Source organism: Tyto alba, unplaced genomic scaffold (assembly GCF_018691265.1).
Source record: "Tyto alba isolate M040663 unplaced genomic scaffold, T.alba_DEE_v4.0 Super-Scaffold_21, whole genome shotgun sequence".
NCBI lineage: Eukaryota > Metazoa > Chordata > Aves > Strigiformes > Tytonidae > Tyto > Tyto alba.
Genome location: NW_024881295.1, coordinates 21,932,099 through 21,958,160, shown reverse-complemented (window position 1 = coordinate 21,958,160; position 26,062 = coordinate 21,932,099). Strand labels below are relative to the sequence as shown.

Genomic DNA, 26,062 nt, shown 5'->3' with positions numbered 1-26,062 from the left:
TGCAATGCGCTTTGCCTTCCTGATTTCTCCTGCCTGTGCAAATAATGAGCCGTAAAGGCTGTTATTTAACGGCCCCCGCGCTGCCCTGTACGTCAGAGCCTCTGCTGTTCGGGGCTTTTGCTCACAGGGAAGCGGGATTTGCTCGGTGCTAAGACCCATTCGTGGAGGCAGCAGGCGGGGACGGGAGCAGACCCCTCCAGGCAGCGCTGCCACCCCCTGCCCGCCCCGGGGAGCCAAGCCAGGGAGCAGCAGTCCAGCCCCACGGGGACTCGGCACCCCCGAGCTAAGCCTGGAACTAAGGCCCATGCAAAGGCATACCAGGCGGCTTAAGTACCCTTAACCCCGGGCTGCGCTGGTGCACAGGCCTTTCCGGACACAGACGTGTGGTTTTGGGGTGCAGGAGGCCACGAGTCCGAGAGGCATCTGCAGTTCTTCCCATTTGTACTTGGACAGCGTACTGCCTCTGGTGTGTGAGCTCATTAAAGACAAAAAAGTCACTTTATTCCCCCTTTTTTTTTTTTTATTCCAAGCTCTTATAAAAATACATTCAAACTTGTAGTAATGTCACGGGGGGGGGGGGGGGGGGGGAAAGGTGTGAAGTATGGTTACGACGAAGGGCTTACTATAGTTCATAATACCGTGTCTGGTCTCTGAGACAAAAAATCCCGTCCCTCTGGGTGCTCAGGGACAGCCTGAAAACCACGGAGAGCAATTCACGCACTCACCGAGAGCGCGGCTGCTACCGGGCTGCTCCCGCCCAGGGCAGGGTTTCGGTCACAGCCCCATCCCGGTGCTGCTGGAGCAAAGCTCTCCTCGTCGCTCTGCGGGTGCTCCTTCCACACCCAAATATCCCTCATCTGCCCCCCTCCTGCAGACCACAGCAGGCCTCCGCCGGAGCTCACGGGTGGTGGTGATAATAAAGGCAGGTCTGGAAGGAGCCTGCGGGAGGCATCAGTGAAGGCTCAGCCACGCTTCACCTGCACGTACCAGATTATTTGCCGGTCCTCTCCTATAAAAAGTTACGTGACGGGGAGTCCCCACACAGCAGAGCCCTGCTCTCTCGTGTGCCGGTGAGCCAGTGCTCCTTTGCTAGCCACATCTCCCTCCTCCTCCCGGCTTCCCCTGGGCTCGGAATACCCTCTCCTCTTTTTTTTAATGACCCTTGTCCTACGGGATCCCATTTCCTCACCTCTCTCCCTGGCTCCTTTATTTCCTCTCAGTGTTGCTTTGACCCCGGCGTGTGTGTGCGTAGCTTAGCAGGGTGGGTGAAAGCCGAGGGGCGCGGGGTGGGCTGGCGCAGGCCGTGGGAGGCAACAGCATGTAGCGGAGGGTGACGAGAAAAGCAAATCCCATTAGGGTGGGTTGTTTTTGTTTTTTTTTTTTTTTTTTTTTTTTTTTTAAAGGCTTTAAATTAATATAATGAACAACTGTGTGTGCATGGTGGCAAGGCCTAGAGACGCTGATGGTGGTGGCTCACCACCCAGCCTTGCGATGAGCACCTCTCTCCTAGCGTGTTTGTTTTAACCCTTCACGCGTGTGTGCCCCACTAGTGTCAAAACACTGGCAGGGAGGAACCAAAGCAGCTGGGGATCCTTCCCCCACATCCCTGCAATCCCCCCAGCTGTGCCGCTTGCCCGAATCTGTCATGCTCTCCACCTCTCACCCTCTATGCCGCCCGCTAAAATATGGAAATAGGGGTGCACGACGTGGACAGATAAAACAAAGGGGGTAAAAGAGACCGTGTGAAGCAGGGGGAGGGCACCACAAGATGGGAGGTGGTCTGGTATTATTGAGAAAGGTGGATAAAAGGGATGAAATGTTCTGAATCCCGACACAAGAGGAAACGAAAGAGAGCTGAGTGGAAAATAGGCAGTGGGTGGAAGGAGAAGGAAATAGTGATGTGGATGTGAAAGAGAAAAGAAGGGATTTTCCAAAGCAATGCGTTTCCACCACTCCAACCAAAATACAGAAGACTGGGTCGGGGGCGCTCAGTCTCCTGAAAAAATCAAGTCCTCCCTCAGCCAGATTTTCCCACCCAGCCCGTGGAGTAGCAGTGTCCCAGGTGGGGTGTGAAGGAAGGAAATATTTTTCTACCAGCGGGACTGCGGCCGCCTCGCCCCCGGGCACGGCACCCACGGCTGCCTCACTCCTGAGCATGGCACCCCACGGCACGCACTGCACCCCACGGCACCCACGGCACCCACTGCACCCCATGGCACCCACGGCACCCACTGCACCCCATGGCACTCACGGCACCCCATGGCACCCCATGGCCGGCTCACCCCCAGGCACTGCACCCCACGGCACCCACGACACCCACTGCACCCCATGGCACCCACGGCAGCCACGGCACCCCATGGCGCCCCACGGCCGGCTCGTCCCCGGACACTGCACCCCACGGCACCCACGGCACCCACTGCACCCCATGGCACCCACGGCAGCCACGGCACCCCACTGCACCCCACGGCCGGCTCGCCCCCGGGCACTGCACCCCACGGCACCCCACTGCACCCCACGGCCGGCTCGCCCCCGGACACTGCACCCCACGGCACCCCACGGCACCCCACGGCCGGCTCGCCCCCGGGCACTGCACCCCACGGCACCCCACGGCACCCCACGGCCGGCTCGCCCCCGGGCACTGCACCCCACGGCACCCCACTGCACCCCACGGCCGGCTCGCCCCCGGGCACTGCACCCCACGGCACCCCACTGCACCCCACGGCCGGCTCGCCCCCGGGCACTGCACCCCACGGCACCCCACGGCCGGCTCGCCCCCGGGCACTGCACCCCACGGCACCCCACTGCACCCCACTGTACCCCATTGCACCCCACGGCCGGCTCGCCCCCGGGCACTGCACCCCACGGCACCCCACGGCACCCACGGCCGCGCTCCGCCCCCCCCCCCCCCCACGGCGCAGGGCCCCGGCGGCCGGCAGAGGGCACCCGGCGCCCGCGGCCTCCGCCGGCCCCGCCCCTCGCCACGCCCCTCGCCACGCCCCTCGCCACGCCCCTCGGCTCGGCTCCCCGGGCTGAGGGGACGCGGTGCCGAGGTGGGAAGGGGCTTAAAAATCCCGTTTTCCCGCTGCTATTTAAGTGCAAGTAGGTGGCACTGAAAAGTCAGAAAGTCAGCCGCGGCCAGCGGGTTTAAGGGCCGGGCGCGGTAGAAAGATCCAAATATATCGGTGCGAGAGAAGGCTGGGTTGAGCTCAAGACGCCTTAATCAGGAAAGAAGAAACCCCACAGGTGATGCGGGGGCAATCACTCGCCACCTCCCACCCGCGGGCTGACCAGCTAGTCCCACAGCGACAGCAGCTTTGCAATCTCCCCCCTTCCCGCCCGGTTTTTAGGGCTGAGGGGGATGTTACACCCTACGGAATGTCCTTGCGGTCAGTTTGGGGCAGCTGTCCCACCCCAGCCTCTTGCCCCCCACCAGCCCACTCGCCGTGGGGCAGAGTGGAAATAGGGGGAGCCTTGACCCTGTGCGAGCGCCGCTCAGCGATAGCGAAAACACCAGCGCGTTATCAGCACTGTTTTGGACAGAAATCCAAAACACAGCACTGTATGGGCTGCCGGGGAGAAAATTAACTCCATCTCAGCCAGACCTGGTAGAGTTGGGAAACCTTGTGAGAGACACTGTAATTCGGGTGCTTTGAAACAGAGGTAGCAGAAGAATTCAGAGGACATAGAGACAACTACAAAAAAAAAGTACTCAAAGATTTCAGTTAAAAAAAAAAAAAAAAATAGTTGCTACCAGAGGTAAAGCAAAAGTAAGCAGAATATTCATTCAGCACTCAAATAAGGCTCTTACTGGTGCTTTTCTCCAGGAGTCAAAGATCCTCGAGCACCTGCCTTTGATCACGGGAAACAGCCCTGTGCCCCCACGGAGGATCTTATAGTACCTGGGTGGGATATCAGCTGTTAACAGCTCTGTCACACGCAGTGCCGGAGCCATCGAGTGTGAGATTCCCAGCAAACTGATACAACTCCTCGAACGGAAAATCTGGGCGGCGAAAGGTCACGGGGGCCCATTCATCCACCTCAGTTGCCCGCCCTTTGAACAAAAATGGGAGTCCTCTGGCTACTGAAATCCACTGCTCTCCAGAGGCTCCTGGCTGCAGTAATGAAGATGAAGACTATCACTTCTCAGGAAGGTGAGGGGCTCTTCAGATTGTTCAGGGGGTTTCACCTCCCCGCCATATATTTCCCTCCAGCTGCAAAGGCAGCAGCCTGATTTCAGCCCTGTGAGAGGAAAGCTGAGAGGAGAAGGGTGTCTGTTTTGTCTTTTCTCATTACTGCTTCGGAGTTTTCAAAGGAGACAGGGCTTTCACCATGAAATGCTCCAAGGTTTTGAGCTATGTGCAGATGCTTGAGAAGCCAATGATCTGCTTTGTGGGAAAAAAGAATAACTGATAAGCAATCTCTGAGAAGTAAACCGCCTGCGGTTTACAACAGAAACAATGCTTGGGGGTCCTTTCATAATGTTTTATTGCTCCTCATGTTTAATGAAAACTTTGAGAAAATTTTCCTGAACCACATTTGTCATTTATGACCTTACTTCATTACAAGCTGAGGTTACAGAGAAAGGATCTAGGTCTTTAAAGAGATTTTTAATAGGGTATGTGACTCCTTGCCCTCTAACTATACACAGACAGGGTCACAGGGCAACGCACACCCTTGCTATAAAGCTCAGCTTTCTGTGGCTGCCTTCTCTTTCGCATTTCTTCTTCCTTATTTTCTCCCATCATCCTGACTTTGCTCTTTGTGATAAGCAGAATTATCAGTGGTCCTCATAGGTCTGTGCTGAGCTCTCTGTTACTGAGCCAGCTCGCTTGCTTGCCCAGGGCACTATATTTACTCTCTGAACGGTGAAGCAGTTGCTCTTTAGTTTATTACGGCCTCCGTCTCTGTTTATTAATAGGCCCCTTCAGCAAAGGGCACTTGAAGTATGTTGCTGAATACAATAATGATCATCTGAAACCAATTCTGCTGCATCTACCCTCTCTACCATGCAACGTGTGTTTCTCCTGTGCTCTTCGTGGCGTGGCATATGTTCTTTATACAGGCTTATATGGACAGGTTACCCTGGCAGGACAGCCAGTGTTTCCTGGAGAGTAAACGCTGGTTTCTTTAAGGACTTGTAAGCAAAAAAAAAAAATCTATTTTAATTCTCTGGAGAATCCTGCAATCAGAGAATCTGGCTTGGTGGGAAGGAGCCCCACCAGTGGCTCGGAAATGCCACGCTGCATGAAAGGGGCCTCGCAAGTGGAAAGAAGACCTGTAACTCCTCTGGAGAAGTGAATGTAACTGCTACTGCTCTCCTACAGAGGAGACCCTCTGATCATGCTGAGTATCCCAAAAAGGAAGAGAATGAGTGTGACACACCTTTTACACCTCCAGGAGAATGCAGTCATAAACTCTGATCTGATGCTAATTGGTGCTAATGAAAAGACTCCAGCAGACTTTACGGTAGAAAAGCTGGAAGCTGCTTAATCCGTTAATGTAACAATTTAACCTATGGTCGAAATGAACATGAAATCAGCGTTGATACCAGCAGGGGCTGGCAATGACTAGCAGGACAGAAGACAGTGGAGAAGACAGCCCCACAGAGTGATCGGGCGTGCTCTGGTAGTAAAGGGCTCCTTAGTCTTGGAAAGCTGGAAGCTGTCAGTGGGAGTAGGTGGGGAAGTTCTGGCTTAGTAGAGGGCGTTGATGAGCATTCTAGATCTTAGAGGACATTTGGTCAAATGAGTTATTTTTGACCCTGGGGGGCATAAAGAGCCTGTGTGAACCCAGAGGCAAGCAGCAGAGGCTCTCCGGGACACGAGACCTTCGTGATCACGGCCCTCCCCGACTCCCCCTCCAGCTGCCTGGGCAGCAGAGAGCCTTTCCCCCCGTGCACCTCCAGCCCGGGCTGTGGCAGTCCCACCGCTGCCTGCGCCGAGCGGCCGAGCTGTCGTGGGTGGTCGGGGGCCGAGAAGTCTCAGCCGTGCCGACTGCGGGAGAGAGAACCTGCGGGTTCCGCCTCCTGGTGCCGTTTGCTCGGGCGGTGTGCTCGGCTCTGCCCTAAGGGACGACTGAGCTGCTTTCTGCGTGGAGTGGGATCACTCGCTTTTTGCAAACTGATACCCTCGCCCCGGCCATCAGCCTGGCAGGGGCAGGCAGCAGCCGGGGAGCGGCTGCCTGGGAGCTCTGCGGCACGTCCCGGTGGGAGAAACAGTAGGGTCAAGTGACAGCACCCTTCTCAGGTTTACCTGTTTGTTGGGGGTCTTTTTTTTTTTTTTTTTTTTTTGTTATTATCTGGGAACGATGAGCTCTCACAGTTGTGCACCGCTGCTGAGGGGAGGAAGCACAGGCTTGTGAGGCAGCTGGCATACTAACCGGAGATATTTTTTTCCCTCCACACCGTTTTCTCCGGGATGGTTGAATCCAGCACTCAGGTGAAGGGAGAAGCCAGCAGCCCCTGCTCTGCACTGCGCTGACCCAACAGACTTCAGGCCAGCATTTGATCCAGGAGGCTCAAGAATATCTTTTTCTGAAAAGAAAGATGTTTCTTCAGCCAAAGGAAAGCAGAACATGAAACGTGAGATGAAACAAAGAAAGAGCATTTGTACACAAGTCTTACCAGAAAACACGGTTGTTCCAACAGTTTCCACTAAGCGTAAACACACTTGTTCGAGGTCAAGTGCCAAAACCAACTCTCTCGTAAAGGCTGGCTTTTTCTGACTCATCCCAACACTGCTGTTCATCCATGCCTCTTTGTCTAGCTGTGGTTTTTAGCAGTTCAGTGTCTTCTTTATTCTCTCTGGACTTAGGAGAAATTAATGCTTGCCTGCCTGAAGGTATGTGGGTAGATATTCCCTGACATACTTCTTTAACAGCTCTGTGATATTTAAAACGGTATTGGTACATTGTCACTGTTTTCTTCCTATTTGCTTCCCTCTAACATTCTTCTGTACAGGCTGGCGGGAAAATAGCCAACAGAAAAACTGCGATATGGTTGATAGTCATAAAAATAACTTGTTTTCCCCAAGATTTTTCACACATAGATTTATCTTACTACTTCTGTTACAACCACCCTAAACCAGCAGCAAGTGATTTCTGTGGAAAAAGTATCAGGGGTTTCGGTGCATCCTGCTGGGCTACATTTAGGTGCAGCATCTTAAACGAATCGACAGAAATGGCCAAAAGGTCCAAGTTTTCCAGGCTTATAGTCAGCAATGCCCCAGGCCTGTCCCGGGGCGTGGGCCCGTGGAGGTCCCAGCAGAGGCACAGTGGCTCTGGTGCCAATTAACCGGACACGCGCTGAGGGTTTCCGCAGTGGTACATGTATGACATAACATTTTCTGTGTATGCATGCGTAGTTTGGCCATCCTCAGACCAACCCTGTTATATCTCACACACACACAGAGCAAAAAAAAAAAAAAAAAACCTCAGCAAGCTCCGAAAAACGAGTGTCCAGAAGGGGAAGGGCTGAAGCAGCACTTCCTGACCATAAGCAGGAATTGTCTTGTTAACGTGGTCTACCTTGTTTCTCTCTCCCTAGGAGCTCACCCTGAGGAATGTCTCAGCTCCTGCGCATCCCTGACTTTTCTCTGATCATCTGGTACTCCGGAGGTTTGCAAGGTAAGTCTGCTTTCCTTTATGTGAGCTGTTGTTAGGTTCCTTATAAAAGCAGGACAATTACCCAAAGTGGTGAATTATCAAAACATGCCAAATGGCAGCCCTCTTCCCCACAAGCTTTTTGGGAGGACTTGGCTCTTCTCTCCCTCCCTGCAGTTGGTGTGTTTGTTCTCCTTCTTGCGCACACTAAGGAACTGATTACGCTGGTATTATTCCACTGAATTTGAGGGGAATGCCTTTCAAATCACATTGGTGAGACACCCTTCTGTCCTTCAGTTGCCCTGATCAGAGTTGTATTTAAGGGCATAAAATCAGTGCAGCTGTCAGAAGCTGTGAATTACACGGGTGGGACTCATTAGACCTTAGGGAGCCACGCAGATCTCCTCTAACTTGCCTGAAGGTACCTGAGTTTAACCTCCCGAGACCCCAAAAGTTTATCGCTGGCTCTGATTATATCTAATTTCTTCTCTAGTTGATGCAGGGGTTTTGTCTTCTATCTTCCTCCTACATGGTTTTCCATGTCTTTGCATCTTCATTTTTTTCCTCATTATTGCTTTTGCTCTTCAGCTGCATGTTACATTAAAGTGTGTTTTTTCCAAAGCGTTTCTGCATGAGGCTGTCGTGGAGCTAAGGCTGTGGTGAAAGGAAAGATATCAAAAATATATCAAGCAGTACACTGCTGGGTAATTCAAAAAATAATATGGCTTGTGTTAGTCAAACAATACAGCATCTGATAAGCTACCTGCAGCGGAGAGGATCATTTGCAAAGGGTTGTCCACCAGCAGCACAGGATGCAATGATAAGAGGTAAGCTTCACGCTGAAATCCCAGCTAAAGGTCCTCGCCACCCTTTCCCATTCTTTCTTTGGGGTGGAGATGAGGATGCTAGTTAGGGACTAGGATATTTGACAAGATTTCTTTATTGTAGCAAGAAATGACAAAGTGGAAAGGAGGGATAGGGATGGTGAGGGATGGAAAAGATTGATAATTGTTTCCTTGGCAACTGAAACCGTGGAGCCTCATGCAGGAATCTCTGAGAAAAATCCTAGAGGAAACCAGACTACATGATCATAATGGTCTCTTCTGCCTTCACAGTCTGTTTCAGGCTAAGTTTACACATCACGGTGCGGTGCTGCATAAAGAGATCGAGTTAGTGCTAAATGGAAACCAGAAGCCGTATGACTGTAAGAAATCATTGGGAAGAAGAGAAGCACTATTGTCTCCCTTTCATAAAGCAGGGAACATTTTATAATGCAAAAGATGAAAAGATTGAATAACTTGGCAAAGGTTATTAAAATGCCTTTTGCAACACAGAGGACGGGCACGTTACAAGTCCCTGCCTATCACTCTCACCACTGCAATGGGAACACATCCCCCCCCAGCTGAGGGTGCCCTGAAGATGTTTGCGGAATTCGCAGAAGGGCTGAGGGAGCAGAAAGCAGAGGTGGGTGCTGTTTAAGGAATGCCGCTTGCCCACCGCACAGTTCAGTGCCCCCCGGGGGCTGCCAGCACAAACGGGTCCCAGTCCTGCACAGCGTTTGGCTGCAGCAGCACCGAATCTCCGTTAGTGGATTTAAATGTAAGAACTGGGGCATATATATGAATATTAATGAAAGAAAGATTGACTAGCTTCATGCTATTAAAAGATTTCTAGTCCCATAGAGTAGGTGGAGCCTTTCAAAAAATGTATAATGAAATACAATATGCAATACAGAACTTTAGGAGCACTTGATTTTAATCCCCTCTAATTTTCTGTTTATATAGTGCTTTTCAAGTGTGAAATGGAAATATGCCTTCATTTGAACATTTTTCTTTTTTCTCCTCTGTGTCCCATGTAGCAGTATTTGTTAATGCAGAATTTCATGGCCATGCATTCTGGGGAGCCACTTAGCAGTAGGAAGCTAGTATTGATTTCTGCTCCGAAAATAGAGCATCAAATGCTTGTATGCACACACAAATGTATGTGTGCATGCATAGAGTGCATGTTTATATATGTAAATACATATAAATGGATGTTGCAAAGATACAAAAGATGTAAGAATAGGAAAGTTAAATCAGAATTGTAATTAATAACCTTGCTGGTTCCAGTATAAACTTTTGTGCCAGCAGTGCATGTAACACATACACGCTGGAAAGCATCAGATGCAGTATGAATAACATACCCCGAGCAAGAAGCTGGTGCATTACTATAGACTCACTAGAAACCAGAGATTCAGGGCAGCAGAATTTCCAGACAGTCACATGAGAAAGAAGTACTGCAGCATCGAGGCAGCCAGTCCACTTATTTCTGTCTGTTCGTGATGTTAAATAATTGCCGAGGCCTGCATCGCTATCAGTTACTTCTCTGAGCAGCTCGATGATAGGAAACCAGCCTTGTGAGGGGTTCCCTGCAGGAGTCAGTGAAGGTGTTACACGTGTCTGCCCGATCCTCTGCAAGGAACAAGCGACCGTGGCAGCTCTAACAAAGCAGATGAAGAAAATGAAAGGGCCCTTACGGAGCTGCTATGTCTTTGGTACTCGTTGGTGTCTGTGGTGGAGATGACTGGCAGAGAGCACAAAACGAAATTTGCGTTCCCTGAGCCGTCCTTCTGGGCTAGCACTAGCATTCCCAAATAAAACAAGTAAAGTGCCAGAGTGGCCAAGTTTGCAGGTTCAATGAGAAGGGGCAGCTATAAAGCATGCCAGCCAAAATAAGATGAGAGAACCCTGCCTTACTCACTGAGGTATTCCTTAAAGGTAATTAGTAACATGTGTATCTGGGTGTGTGACTATATAATTGGTTTGTAAATGTGAAATGCAAAGCTAAAACCAGTGAGCTTGTTTTTATCACTTTCCTATTTAAAATCTTGTGGGTTTCCCTCTTTTTCTGCTTATTTTTCGCCCCTTAATATCCAAAATGTCAGGCTGCAGTTCCTTTTCTTTGATGAGGGTCATTTGGAGAGCTGAATAACGATGTCAGATAAACATGTAGCTTTTCTAAGGAACAGAAATTTCACTGCTTGGAGAGGCAGCTGTTCCTTTAGGGCAAAAAAAGACAGCAGATATTTAAGGCAGTGAAAATGAAAAGGGAATTTAATTTTATTATTTTGATTCACAGGTACGCAAAATGTGACACCAAGGTTGGAATTCATTTCATCTAACATTATCGATCTAGAATAAAGGACCTAGCTATCGAAGCCTTCCTCTATAGGCAAAGGAGAGAGCCAGGTAAGGCCAGAGACTGATGTCTACCCTGTCTTACCATGAGATGCATACTATTTCTTTCTGTTCACAACACAGCAGTGGAGTTTAGAGACTGAGTTTCAAAGAAATGTATGCATGTAACTTCAGTTAAAAGGGATCTGTTACGTTTGTCCTGGCTGTGTCAAGGAATACAAGTTCCTTCCAATGTGGATGCACGAACGGCTTCCTCCTACCAAAAAGGAGAGGTCTGTGAGCAGTCGAGGGTGCAGCACATTGAGCACGACTGAGGGAATGCAGGACAGGGGGTTCAGAGGAACAGAAAGGGAGGGACTCAAGCCTTCTGAAGCTTCGAGGAAGTATGCTCCACAGTACGACACTATCTAGATTTTTCAAGATGTACAAAACATGCTTCCCTCCAGAAAGGAATGCCAGTTGGCCAGGTTAATTCTTTAACTTGATTTGGGGAACCGATACGAGTTGTTGACAATGTCCTAAGTCTCAACTTCTTTGGTATTTTTCTGTAAGTCCTAGATTTGGGAGTCATGTGATTTAATAAAAACTTGACTTTACTTAGACAGAAAAAATGCTCAGCTTTTTTTCCTAGATTGTAGAGTAAAACTTGAAGATGCAAACTGTAAAAGCTCCAAAAAGAGAAAAGCAAATACAAAACCAGACATCTGTGATCCCTTAGCCAGACTTGTGATTTCTGAATACTCAGAATTGAACACCAAGCTGGCATTAATGTAGTGTTAACATCATCCAGTGCCTGCCTTCCCAGACTGTGTTAGCTGTGTTATACATGGAAGGGAAAAAGGATGTAATTCTCGGTACGGCCTTCCTCTCTTCTTCCCCTGTGTATTCATAAAACCACACTTTGCCCCATATGTTCAACTCAAGAGACATTTAGAGGTACAATTATGGTGCAAACTTAACTGGGTTACTACCACAATAACACAACAAACCGCTCTAGCTGAAGTATATGGATTGCAAGCCTGTGATGTTAAAATCAGATTTCCTTGAAGTGCCTTTGGTTGCAGACAATAAAAACAGCCTGGATGGCAGAAGACCACTGAAAATAACTTTTAAAGAAAGGATCCATTTTTACAATAGCAGCATTTCGTCTGATGTGCAGAGCTCGGTTCATAATTGAAAGTGACACAGCCAGGGGAACTGGTAGGATTAGGCTCTGGGAATTCAACCGAACAATATTTTGCATTCAGATAATTGCATGAAATTGGGCTATTAGTGTAAGTTTTGCAAATTGCAATAACATAAACCAAAGTAAAATATTCCCAGTGTATAGATTCAACTAATGTGCTAAAAGGGAACCACAACTGGTTTCAGACAGAGCACAGAGAACTTCCATTAACTCTTCAGAGCTGCGTCCAAGTATTGCTCCCAGTCTCACAGGTTCCTCAAATGGACTTTCAAAGGGAAACTCTTTTTATAAAGCAGTAAGTAAATAAACATAATTTAATAGTTAACTTGTGGTTTTCACTGGCAAGAACATAACTAACATGTCCTTTATCTGACCTTAATTTAACGTTGCATAAAATATCACCGAAAAGAACTGGAGAAGGAAGGTGTTTCGGCTCAGGTGGCAGCTGCTCGCTCCAGTAGCTCTCCTGACCCAACGTCAGCCGCAGTTGCAGCTCATGCCTTTTTATCTTCATCTGTGGGATGGGATTATTCTGTCCTGTGGCTTTCTTCTAGCTAAGCAAAAACGTTATCAGGAGAGGCGTCCCAAATCCTCCTTTGTCTTAATTTCTTGGTCTTTACTTTTTGCCCCGTGTTCACCCTTGGGACTCGCCCTCAGCATTTGGAACGAGTACCCGCCGAAGGCAGTTTTGGAGGTGACTTTTGACCATGCAGCTCCAGCCCAGTCGAGTCATCACAGCAGACAAGTGCTGGTCCACCACTGACTCGGGCTAATTATTCTAATGCTTTGAGCTCCGTCTGGCTAATGCCGGCTGCCGTGGCACCTGAGAAGGAAGACTGCAATTAGTCCTGCTTTTATCGTTATTGAAGCCTTGGCTGCTCAGGAGCACGTGCCAGCCACGAGACTCGCTGGACTGCTGAGGTGAATGCCTGTGTCCCTAGCATCTCTGTGGGGTTCGGAGGCAATTTCCAATTTGTCTGTCTCTCCCATTTTTGAAGAAAGGGAAATGATTTTAATTATTTCTGTGATAAACACAGAAGATGAAAATATCAAATAACCAACTAATGTATCTGTGTCAGTAATTCCATCTCTTTATGAGTGTTTTTCAGCTTAAAATCCGTATCAGAGTACAGAAGAAAACACCGTATCAGCATCCTGTAATGAACGTAAACATAAAGGACAGTTGAGCTGTGAGTAAGAGGTACCTTAGTAAGACCAGAGCTTTCAGCTCATTTCTCTGTCACTGGATTTAGGAGCAGCATAAGCCTTTCATAGCATCTAATGCTGTTCCCTGGATTCTGTCCTGTGTCCAGTCTACATGAGCCTTAAATTTCCAAAAGAGGAGGGTTTTGTTGCTGTCCTTGAGGGGCAATATCCATACTGTCGTATCCCACTGCCAGAAATTTTATCCAGAGGTTCTGACTCAGGTTTGCCTTTTTTGGCTTAAATTATTTCTCTTTCAAACATTGCCCTTAACAAACTTTTCTTTTTCTTGACAACTGAGCCTTTTCAAGTGTTTTATGTCTCTCCGTTATGCCTGCCTGTCACAAGTCTGTACAATGGTCGTTTGAAGTTTGCGTAGGGCACAGCTGCACTGTGACACACCGTGGTGCCAATGTCCCGGAGGTAAAGCTGAATGAGCCAGCTCCGGCTCCAAAACTGGGATTTGTACTTTGGCTGGTTAGTAGGGACGGACAAGGACCATCTTTGCTGGCTTGCTTTGTTCTGTGTCTGTGGAGTTCCCTACAGCGGGGTCCTGGGTTGCAGGCAGGGTTTATAAGCCCTACTTTCAGAAAAGAAAAAAAAGTAACGACAGTAGCATGAAGTTGCACATCGCCCTGACTGCAGTCTTCAACGCTAAACAAGGGTGTTTGGTGGGGGGACAACGCTGGTTGAAGAAAATAATGTGAAACGTGGTTTAGGAATCACACAATTGGGACCTCAGGTAGAGTCAAATAAAGTTAAGTTTCTTGCTTTACAGAGATCTGGATAGTGACATTTCTCTGAGAGATGGGAAAGCAATATGGGGAGAAAAAGTCTTTATGGTGACGTAAATGTGTAAAGACTAGGAAGACAAACTTGAATGAAGAAAAAGGGGTAGAGAACAAAAGTATAGGTGTTTTGTGTCAGGTATTGAATGGGAGAGCGCCTTGGTTTGTAACTTCCAGAGGAACCTGAAAACATTAGCAGTAGGGAACCAAAGAAGATTTGAGGGAAGGGGAAAGGGCTGTTAAAGCAGTTATCTCAAGAAGATTAAGCTACCAGCATCTGTCAGCAGGAGCAAAATCTCACTAGAGGTGAATGTCATGGGCAAGACTTTGAAAGTGTTCGTTCCAGCTGCTCTTACTAAAATCTGGCAAAGCATCTACCTATTGCCTCTTATTGTTATGCTTACTTTCCAAAAAACACTGATCCTTGAGTCTGCAAAACCTACTGATCTCCCTTGTTCATTATATAAATTAGGACAGCATTTGATTAATCTTTGGTATAAACTATATCTGGGCCAGACAGGAGGAACCCTTATCTTTTTAGATGAAGTCCAAATAGTTTCCGGAATGGGAGATGTACCCTGAATTATGAAGTGATGATTGGAAACAGATGTAGGGGAGGATTTTGCAAGGTCTGGATATATTTTGGAAGTATTTCTTGACATTGCATAAAGTGGCAGGAACGTTTGTTGATTCTGTTTTGTGGGAGGAGTTTAATGGATGTATGTGTAAGTGGCCTTTCCAGTGAGCACTCTGTTTAAAATGAGATTACCAACAGTATTTTAAGGTAAATTCACTGCATTTTAAATTCACTTCTCTCGAGTTCTGAAACTACAGCAGACAAGACCTGGCTTGCCCTTTTCCATCACACAGCGAAACAATCTAATTGCTGTCATAATGAATGCTATAGTAGCTTGAAACATATTATCTTTATGGTAAGTTAGCTACATATAGATGAAATTATTTTCAGTTGCTCAGTGGAGAAGGATGAAGGATAGTTTGATTGAGCAAAATATGTCTGTGGCACAATAATTTCTGAATATGGTATGCCTGCGTGTTATAAAATGATATTTTATGAACAAAATGGGACAGTTAAGGTCAGGATTGGTTGCAGATAGGGAGGAAAAAAGACCATCAGTTCAGAGAGCTACATACTTCTTCACTGGAGGAACAACACTAAGCCCATTTATTCTATCGCATTGCCTCAGAAGAGCTGAAGAGACAGGAATTTGAAGTAAAAGGTTTTGGCAGGTGGTGAAAGTGAAGGAGTCAGAGGAGTCATTGCAAGTAACCATTCTTAGGAAGAGTAGCATGAAGCTGTGTGTCAGAGACATTTGTTGCAGGCCCAGTGCCAGAAGTCCAGGAGCTGGATTAAGCAGACAGCCTGAGGTATTTGCGAAAGGGTGACGAGCCTTTCAGCAAAATAGAGATGCACTTGGCCAGTCTCTCTAATGTCTCAGTGAAATCTGTAGTGGAAAATGTGGAAGAAAGCAATATATTAGGCACTTCTACTCTTTTTATAAAAGGCTGTTTCTCCATGTATTTCTGTTTACCTCCATATATTTCTCCAGTTTAGCAGTTCAGAATTGAAAACACAGCATGCATGCATCTCTTGCCTTTTTCCTTTTTCACACAGGGAATCTGGTATTTGCGTGGGCATTCCTGGTGCCAGTCCCCAGTATTGCATTTTACACAGTTACAGCATGAGACCATGCAGGACTATCTTGTTATGCTACACAAATGCAAAAATTTATACCTAAATGAAGTGGGGGGGTTTTTTTTCTTTCGCTTTTTTAACCTAGAAAACGTACTTTCTAGTACCTTCCTTGTACTTTCTAGAACAAAACCGGTCAGTTGTGTTAGTCCGGCCTTCTGAAGTTGGCTTCTTTCTCTGCTGGTGCCAGGAGCTGTTGCTGCTGTACTTTATCAGCTAGTTAAAAGGGACAGCACAGAGGTAACTTAGAGCACAAGTTTGGATCAAGCAAAGTATGAGAGTGCAGAAATAGAATGGAAGTGCACAGCAACACTGGGCTGTGTTGATCTGTAAATGGTTTGAGTCTTTTTTTGTGTCACATACCATGTAACTTTCCACAGCACTCAGCTTTCAGAGTAAAAGAAAAACTGTAATGAAAAAAAGCACTCCCTTAGACACAAGTATTGGTGAGAAAACTAGATGTCTGAGAGCGTTGGGAATAGGCTAATGAACTGGCTGAAGGTCTTCACAGAGCCAAGCTTTAACCCATCCCTTTGAATGTTTTTTTCAATGGGTAGTTCAGCAAATTGGAAACATTCACAAAAAAATCTGTTTCTTCACAAATTTCAGCAACAACAAAAGAGCAGGAGAAAAAACCTTTGGTCTTTGTTTGTTTGTTTATTTGTTTGTTTGTTTGTTTAATTTTGTTGTTGCTTTTTGTTTTTTAATGTAAATATTGTTCACTAAAGCAAAAAATATCCTCAGCAGCTCTGGTCACTGAGTCCCAAACCAGTGATAACTGAAAGCCAAATTACTGAGCAGTTGTCTGGTTCCACTGGAAATATTGATGGTCTCCAATTCACTCCAGCATCTCTGAACCAGTGCTTTGAGGTGCAGTTTTGAGGAACAGGTTCCCAGATTTGGGTATTACATACTCTGCGAAAACCAAAATGATCGGAAAGTACTTTTGGTTTGCAAGAGGGTCTAATTTCACACCTTTCCTTCCAGCAAAACCTGCTCAACAAGAAGAAATGAGCTTCCACAAAGAGCCTTCTGAGGACACTCTTGTGTCTGTCATTGCAGCGTGGGTCCTCGCTTCCACTGCTGCGGTTGCCGCTTCCAAACGTCCCCCTGTGTGTGTTCACTTGTGAGGTTTCTATCCAAAATGTTGCAGACTTTTTTTCCTCTTACATCCTTCACAAAACAAGTTCTCGGTTTCCAGGTGGAGCCTGTCATCATTCATCTAATAATGCTTTGCACAGCCTTTGATTTTTCTGCATCCTCAGTCTTGCCCCAGTGATAAATCAGAGTAGCTGTCACAGCAGTGGAAAGCTCAGTAATGTCGAAAACTTCCTGGTATATATGCAATGGGAAGTCATTCAGCAGTAAGTAAATAACCCTTGTGAGCCAAGCTATTACAAAACATTACTTTTACTCTCCCCTCAAGCAGGGGGGGCTAATATCTTGATCCATACTATGAAAGACCACAGTAGTACCACAGGAGAGAGAACTTTTCACCTTCCAACTCAGTTACTTCTTGTGACGAATGCACTTACAAGCTGCAGAGTGAAATCTAGTTAAAATTACAGCTAGTTTCACTTTTTGAGTTTGCAAGTGACCACGTAGGGAGGCCTGAGAGAGCCACAGATGCCAGGACTTCTGTCCTGTATTAATGTCCTAGCAAAATTTGCCCTATTTTTTTCAGATTTGTTTTAGTAGAATCTGAAGTCTTTGTCGGTTCTTTGTTGTTTCTTTCTTGTCTGTTTCATTTTAATATTGTTATTATAAATAACTGTCATTCTTGACTTAAGATACTTGCTAGAAACATGCAAGGCGGTTTGGGATTTTTTTGCTGTTCCAAAGGGAAAGGCAAAACACAGCCTCCACCTCAAATCCCAGCATGTCATCCCTTCAAGGGGTATTTGAGTGAAGTTCTTGCTGGTTATTCTGTAGCACATTTTATCTGTGCATCTGCAATAGGCAAAGAGGACTAGAGAGAGAGTAGGTGGTGAGGATGCACTGACACAGCCTGAAGAAGCCCTGAGGAAAACACAAAGAGAAGTACAGGCTGAGACATGCTTGAAGCTGTAAGCAAAAAACCTGTCCTTTGTCAGGATTCCTGATGTACTCAGGACTTCCTGGTAGATGAGAAGTATACTGAAGAAATAGCTGAAGGCTATATAAAGGGAAGCTGGGAAAAAAAAACAAAACAAAACAAAACCCTCTGGTTGGTCATAAAATTGTGAGTCTGATGCCACAAAGACGTCAAATACGTATGGATAACTCCTGCCCTGGTTGTGGATGGACCATGAGGCAGGGACTGGGGAAGCAGTGTCCCCCCCAGTGTAAGAGGATATCAGGTTTGTGACCACCTGAGAAACCTGAACATATATAAGTCTAGGGGACCTGATGAGATGCTGCCCAGAGTCCCGAGGGAACTGGCCGATGTAGTTACCAAGTCACTCTCCATGATATTTGAAAAATGATGTCAGTCAGGTGAAGTCCCTGGTGACTGGAAGAAGGGAAACATTGCACCCACTTTTAAAAAGGGTAGAAAGGAGGATCCTGGGAACTACTGACCGGTCAGCCTCACCGCTGTGCCTGGGAAGATCATGGAACAGACCCTCCTAGGAGCTCTGCTGAGGCACGGGGAGGGCAGGGCGGTGATTCGAGACAGCCAGCACGGCTTCACCAAGGGCAAGTCCTGCCCGATCAACCTCCATCTGTGACGGAGCGACCACATCAGTGGACAAGAGAAGAGCTACGCAAGTCACCTCTCTGGGCTTCCGTGGGGCCTTTGACACGGTCCACCACAACATCCTGCTCTCTGAATTGGAGAGACACGGATCTGATGGGTGGACTGCTCGGTGGATGAGCAACTGGGTGGGTGGTCACATCCAGAAGGTAGTGGCCAATGACTTCGTGTCCCGATGGAGATGGATGACAAGGGGTGTCCCTCGGGGATCCACACGGTGCTCTTTAATGTGTTCACCAGTGACACAGACAGTGGGATCGAGGGCACCCTCAGCAGGTTTGCAGACACCACCAAGCTGAGCGGTGCGGTTGACGTGCCTGAGGGACGGGATGCCAGCCGGAGGGACCTGGACAAGCTGGAGAAGCGAGGCTGTGTGAACCTCCGTGAGGTTCAACAAGGCCAAGTGCGAGGGCCTGCAGACGAGTCGGGACAGCCCCCAGCATCAGTAGGGGCTGGGGAACGAAGGGCTTGAGAGCAGCCCTGCAGAGAAGGACTCGGGGCTATCTGTGGGTGTAAAGCCGGACATGAGCCAGCAGCGAGTGCTCACAGCCCAGAAAGCCAGCCCTATCCTGGGCTGCAGCAAGAGAAGTGTGGGCAGCGGGGCGAGGGGGGGGTCCTGCCCCTCTGCTCTCCTGAGACCCCGCCTGGGGTCCTGCGCTCAGCGCCGGGGGCTCCGGCGTAAGAAGGACACGGAGCTGTTGGAGCGGGGCCAGAGGAGGCCACGGAGATGATCAGGGGCGTGGAACACCTCTCCTGTGAAGAAAGGCTGAGAGAGTGGGGGGGTTCAGCCTGGAGAAGGGAAGGCTCCAGGGAGACCTTATTTATAGTGGCCTTTCAGTGTTTCATGGGGGCCTACAGAAAAGACTTTTAAGCAGGGCCTGTTGCCATAGGACAAGGGGTAAATGGTTTCAAACTGAAAGAGGGTGGATTTAGATGACAAATAAGGAAAAAAGTTTTTACAATGAGAGTGGCGAAACAGTGGAACAGGTTGCCCAGAGAGGTGGTGGATGCCCCATCCCTGGAAACGCTCGAGGTCAGGTTGGACGGGGGGCTGAGCAATGTGACCTGCTTGAAGGAGTCCCTGTTCATTGCAGGGGGGTTGGAACTAGGTGACCTTAAAGGTCCCTTCCAGCCCAAATTGTTCTATGATTCCATCATCAAGACAAATCGGTGAAGTGAATGTTGATCCACTCGCCACACGTGATGAGACTTTCTAGGCAAAAGCGGGGCTAAGAGGACTGCGGGAAGGATTAAAGGAACTAATCAAAGTACAGATACTAAAGTTAACACAATCACTAAGGGGAGGAGGAGCTACACTTGCAAAAGCATCACCCCAGAGTATGGCTCCGCTGAAGCAGCTACGCAGGACAGAGGGCCGTGTGTGACTAGTGAAATTCCTTCCCACCTTCTGGGAAACAGCAGACCAAACCAGAGTGAACTGTAGCATAACAGGTAGCCGCCTCGCAGCTCCTCTTTCTGTGCTGGTTGTTATTTAACAACGCGAGTTTAATTTGGAGGTGTCTGGTGGAACATGTGAAATTGCAAGGGAATAGAGAATCTGCGATCAAATGTGACAGCTCTTAAATTAGCCCAGGAAGCGGGGAAATAACATAAATACCAGTTGGGTCTCAACAGACACAGAAACTGGGGAACATGAACCCAAACACAAGATAGGAAGATTATTTTCGTGAATTGAACTCCGGGAACTGGAGCAGGAAATTGTGTTAGCTGAGACAGTGAATGAGTTAGCAGTTGCGGTGGATTTCGTTATGGGTGACATCTCAGAAATGTGAGAGAAGTTGTCTCACACTTTCGTCTGGGAAGTTACCTTTGGATCCTGGTGAAACGAATTATCTACAGGCAATCTGAAATGTACTACAAGCAGCCTTACGTGCTCTGTTACATGGGGCACTGTTAGGACAGCGATGTAATGTGGTATCTTTCCGCGAAGGAGATGATAGCCAGTGTCTGAAGTATGTTTTGAAATTAAGTATTTCAAGGGTTTTCACTGCCAAAGGTCCCACTGAATCTGAAGCAGGGGTGGATTCCTATTCCCTTACTGAGGTTTTTTGAGGGCTAGCTTATTAAAAGAACAGGAAAACCACATTTTGCAGGCAGAAAGAGTATGTAACTGCACGCTCCAGGGCCAGACGTGGGTGCACATTGCTGCTTACAATAAAGGCATATTGGAATGAGGTGGGTTTTTTTAAGATTTTGGTGGCTATTGTTGAGCCTGCACTGCAGATCTGCAGAAGAGGTTTGGAAGGGCAAGAGAATCTGAGCGAGATGGCAGCAACGAGGCACCTAACATGGCACGTATTCACCAGGGGTGGGTATGTTGTTATAAAAAAGGCTAGAGCGTGCTCTTTGGAGCTGAACTATTTTCAGGGGACTGGCCACAAGTGAAAAAACAAACAAACAACTATTTGACTTCTAATGGGTTCTGGGAAACAGAAATCTCCATTTTTACTTATTTATTGTTTTTTTTTAGTAAATAACAAGGAGTAGCAAAGACATACTTCCCTCTGTCAGAAATTTCATATAACAGAAACAAGCCACAGGCCCTGATTTTGTTTGTTATTTGCTAAGGTAAAAAAAAAAAAATGTAGTTCAAGTTCATTCTGCGTTTAGTTTTTTTTTTAGATATTTCAAAAACTATGGTGTTTTTTTTTTTTTGTACCACTGTGGTCTTCTTTTTGCAATGTTTAACATCTTTGCATGGGACATTATAGCTTAGATTTTTAGTTTCATTTTAAGATATAGGTTGTAAACGCCCATGAAATTTTCCGTGAACCATCTCTCCACTGTACAAATTGAAAGAAAATTATATCGTACTGACCGGGACTTTTAGTATGAAAGTATAGGTCTCGTGCTAGAAGGCCTGAAGTACTCATCACGATTGCCTCTGATACCTTGCCAAAGACAGCACATCCGTGGACTTTTTGACCCCGAAAATGTCTAACCTAAAACCAGGAGGTTTTTCAGCTTTCACGCCCTCCCCTTACTCACCGTGTCTGTCTTGAGCCACCTCTTCAGCTGATGTAGTTTGGCTGATTGCAGCCTGCCTTGTTTGCATTGCCAAGGATCTGCCACGCATTATTTTCCTTTGCTGACTGCGTGATTTTCTGTTGTGATAGGCGCTGGCTGACGTACGGCTAAACCTTAGGGGTATCGCTTTATTTCTGTATGCCAGCAAATGAATCCTTCACTCCTTCCATCCTTCTCCGGCGGTGAGGTTGTGCCTGTTGCGACCGGTGTGTGCGTGGAACGGTGTTGGGAAGCCCCCTGACATACCGTGAGCCTGTTTTATTGGGACCGCAGCTGGAAACTAAGAGATCCCAGGCCTGCTTTCTGGCGGGATGTTTCCTCAGCTGCCGCTGGTGCTCCTCAGTGACTGTCGGGCTCGTCCATGCTCCTGAGAAGACCCGGGCTCAGGAGGAGCCCTGTGGTGAAAGCGTCCCCCCCGTCTCCGCGCCCGCTACCCCCTGGAGCTGCGTGGACGTCCCGCCACGTCGCTGTGCCCCGGTTGCTGCGCCTTCTCCTTCCCCGCTTGGGCATTTATTATTGTTTCAGCCCCCCCCCAAAAAACTCTGCGCGCAGCCTAGGGGACGCGAGGGCTTGTCCCCGGGCACCGCGCAGCCCGGCCAGCGAGCTGAGGGGACGGGACCACCAGCAGCCCCCCCCCCCCCCGGGCTCACTCCGCCGTGCTGGAGGAACCAGGGACACCCCGCGCGAAGCGGCGGTGGCCCCGGGGACACCCCGCGTCAGGGAGCGCCTGCCAGGGGCCGCCGAAGACCCAGCCAGGCCCCTCAGCCGATTCCTGCCGCTGGGTGACACCCCCCCGCCCATTGCCCCTTCCCGGGTGCTGTGGGCAGCAGGGCGGGGTGCGAGGGTGTGCTGAGTCAGCAGTGAGGGGTGTGAGGGTGTGCTGAGTCAGCAGTGAGGGGTGCGAGGGTGTGCTGAGTCAGCAGTAAGGGGATAGGGTGTGGAGGGAGGGAAGGAAGGGAGGGAGGGAGGGAGGAAGGGAAGGAGGGAAGGAGGGAAGGAAGGAGGGAAGGAGGGAAGGAGGGAAGGAAGGAAGGAAGGAGGGAAGGAGGGAAGGAAGGAGGGAAGGAGGGAAGGAGGGAAGGAAGGAAGGAGGGAGGGAGGGAGGGAGGGAAGGAGGGAGGGAAGGAGGGAGGGAAGAAGGAGGGAAGAAGGAGGGGAGAAGGGGAGAAGGGGAGAAGGAGGGAAGGAGGGAAGGAGGGAAGGAGGGAGGGAGGAGGGAGGGAGGGAGGGGAGAAGGAGGGAAGGAGGGGCGGCGGGGCCCCGCGCGCCGGGCGGGGGCGGGGGCCGTCGCTCACCCCGCCCCCCGGGGAGCGGGGCGGGGCCCTTGGCTCCTCCCCTCCAGCCCCCGCCCGCGCGGCGGACGGGAGGGGGCGGGGCGGGGCGGGGCGGGGCGGGCGCGCCCCCGCGCAGACGCGGACGGCGGGGCGCGCGCAGGTGGCGGGCGGCCCCCGCGCGCTGCGCTCGCCGCCGCGGGCCGGCCTCCGCCGGGGTTAGCGTGTCGGCGGGGGGGGGGGGGGGCCGGGCCGGGCCGGGCCGGGCCGGGACCGCCGCCGCCTCCCACGTGAAGGGCCGGAGCCGCCCGGGCGAGCGGCCGCGGCCGGCCGAGGGAACCCCGCTGCCCCCGCAGCGCCGGAGCTTCCCCTCCGCCTCCCCGCCCGCGGGCCCTGCGGGGCGCCGCTCCCGCCCCGCCGCTTCGGGGGAGGCGGCCGGCGCCGCGGCTCTGCTGCCCCCGCGAGCACCGCTCACGGGGCGGGCGTGGGGATTGTGCGTGTGCGTGCGTGGGGGGCGGTGTGCGCTGCGGAGAGGGGGGACCCCCCCCCACCCCCCTCCCACCCCAGCCCCCGGGGCGTCCCGGCCCCGCCGGCGGTGGATGCGCCCGGGAGGAGCCGCCCAGCCCGCGGGGGGGGGGCCGCGGGGCGCCGCGATGGCTTGACGCCGGGCCGCGGCGTGCCGTGCCGTGCCGTGCCGTGCCGTGCCGTGGAGGGGATGACACGCTTCGTGGCGGCCGCGGCGCGGTGGCGGCCGGCGCTGCCCGCCCTGCTGCCGCTGCTGCTGGCCGTGCCGGCGCTGCGGGGCTCGCCCGCCCCAGGTAAGGGAACAAAGGGGGGCCCGGCCGGGCCGCGGCAGGTGTGCCGGGCCGCGGGGGGTTTGGGGAGGGGAGGGGGGGGGGGGGGGGGTGTGTGTGCCGAGGGCAGCCGTCCACGCGTGCCGGTGGGTGCGGGGAGGGGGAGGCAGCGGCGGTAACAATGCGGCGGTGCCCGCGGGCGGGGGCCGCGCGCGCGGCGCTGCTGGGCAGCTCCGCCAGGAAACGCGCGCGATGTGGGCGGCCCGCTCCGCGCCCGCGGAGGAGAGGAGCGGGGTGCCGGGGGCACCCGCGTCCCAGGGCTCTCGGGGGGGGCCCGTGTTTGGGGGGGGGGGGGGGCGGCGGCACCACCCGCGTGGTGCGGGGCTGCCGTGGGTTCTCCTTCGCCTTTCGAGTGAAGGAGCCTCAGAGCCACCGCGGAACGCCCGGCGCCGCTTGCCGAGCACGGCCGTGGCGTGACTCGCGTGTGCAGAGGGCCGGCGGGGCTTCGGGGGGTGGTGCGTGCTCCGCAGGTATTTCAAAATAGCCGGGAATTAGTGTGTGTGTCCCCCCCCCTTTTTCCTCTCTTCTCGAGTGGCTCCAGACCTCAAAATTAGCCCGTAGTTAAGCAAACAGTTTAATCACAAAGGTGTCTCGTTCGGTTCTGCTCCCATAGCACTTCTCAGTTCACCTTTGATGCTTCTCTTAAAAAACCTCAACATTTACAGTTTCAGAGAAAGGGACAGCTTTCCTGTGGCTGTAGGTTTTCTTTTTGATAGGTAACAGGTATAAAGTAATACACTTGTATCAACGTAGATAAGGGGTAAGAAGTAATAAGAACCTGCATGAACCTATTTCATGAAGTAGACCAACTAGTGTTGGCTCTTTTATTTAAACATGGGAATTGTGGTGATTATTGTTGGGTGCTTAAGAAACCTTGGTGTTATAAAACGTGTTTATCTTTTCAATAATACTTTTTTTTTTTCTACTTCAGAAAGTAGTTTGTGTTTTTTGGTGACCAGTTAGCTTTTCAGGGAAGTTACCCTCTGCTCCCCTCGTAGCCAACAAGAGATGTTCCATTTCCAACCTGCGTGAAAGTTGACAATTTCTACTAAGCCTCAGAGGTTCTTTTTCTTAAATAGAACAGGCTTTGTATACAAACAGGAGAAGGCAAAACAGTAGGTTTGTAAATTGGAGATTTGATTGGGGTTTTTTTGCCTTTTGAAATAAATAGAATGGCTGGGTTTCTTTTTCTAGATCTTCATAGTAAGTTGGTGAAGGCTTTTGTTTAAGTGTTTGTGTAATACTTAGTAGTTCTTAAACATTGCTGTGGATTTCTGTAAACATTTGTGCCCTTGCTGTGCATTCTTGTACCACTTAAACACAGCAGTAGAAATACTGTGTAACTGAGACGGTGTTTGGGCTGCTGGAAGAACAACAGATCTCGCCCAGGGCGATGCTGCCCTGCTCTGGCTAGGGCAGGAGCCTTCAAGCTATTTTGATTTGTGAGTCTTCTGCATTTTCTCTTTCCACTGGGTATGTGAAGCGTGTACAGTGAACTTCAGCATACTAACAGCAAACTTGCTCTTCAGAGGATGTTTTTTGTAGACGTCTCAGAAACGGTCCGTCGATCACAGAGATCTGAAGACCGCAGGTTGCAGAGAACAAGAATATTTTGTTCCTTTTGGGTTGAGGTGAAATGCTTTATTAAAAAGCACGGCACGAGTTCAGTTTCTGTCTTGGGCCCGTAATCGTTAAAAAATTGGGACGCAGCCTTTATCATAATCTTTTTGCCTTGAAATATTTTGATGGTATAATGGGTGGTGTGAACCAGGAGAGATGTGCACTGGTCATGTGTAGTAGGATTGGACCACATTCACTTAATTGTTCAACAGATTTACAACTCCCTGAGGGTCTCTCTGGGGTGCAGTTCATTTGCTTTTCAGTGCCGTTTGGTCTTGCCCGGTTTAGGAACAGCACGAACAAACTCCTGTGGCTTTGGGTTATGCGGAAGAGGCATACAGTAAGAGTGGAATGGCTGTTAGAGCCGCTCGCCTGCAGTTGAAACAGCAAAGTGAACGTCAGTACTTAAGAAAATTTAGTAGTAAATCAACTTGGGTTTTGGAATGCTTGGTCCAGCTCCCACTGAAGTCACGTGTTGCTGAATCAGGGCTTCAGGTTCCACAATTAAGCAGATGCTGAACTCTTAGCCTGTGGGGAGGCTGCTAAAGGTAGGTGTGCATTTGAGCACCTCTGTGAACCAGGGCTTTGGTCAGGCTCTGTGAATGTTTTGCTGCTCAGCCCAGGCTGTGTTTTTGCTTTTGTTCCATTGCACAATCTACGCAGCTCCCGCACTGACAATCAGCAGGATTTATCTTGCCGTGCTGTGCTGTTTTCATGGGAGAGAGGAGAGCTATCTGCTGGACTCGGAAAAGCCCGCAGTGAGTCTCCTCAGAGATTGGAGGACCAAAGACAAGCTGTGGAGGTCAGGCAAGGAATCAGATGTATCTGCCTTATGGGACGGTTGCAGGATATTGTTTATTCAACTTAATTGC

At 49.9% G+C, this 26,062-nt stretch overlaps 1 protein-coding gene across 1 annotated transcript in view; it reads left to right on the top strand.

Annotated features, from left to right (window-relative positions):
• The first annotated feature begins 23,350 nt into the window (after positions 1-23,350).
• KIAA1549 (KIAA1549 ortholog) overlaps positions 23,351-26,062 on the top strand; it is a 157,804-nt gene continuing 155,092 nt past the window's right edge. Inside the window, exon 1 of the mRNA XM_042795227.1 lies at positions 23,351-23,534. Coding sequence (XP_042651161.1) covers positions 23,432-23,534 — 103 coding nt within the window. The 5' untranslated portion in view covers positions 23,351-23,431. The remainder of the gene's footprint in view (positions 23,535-26,062) is intronic.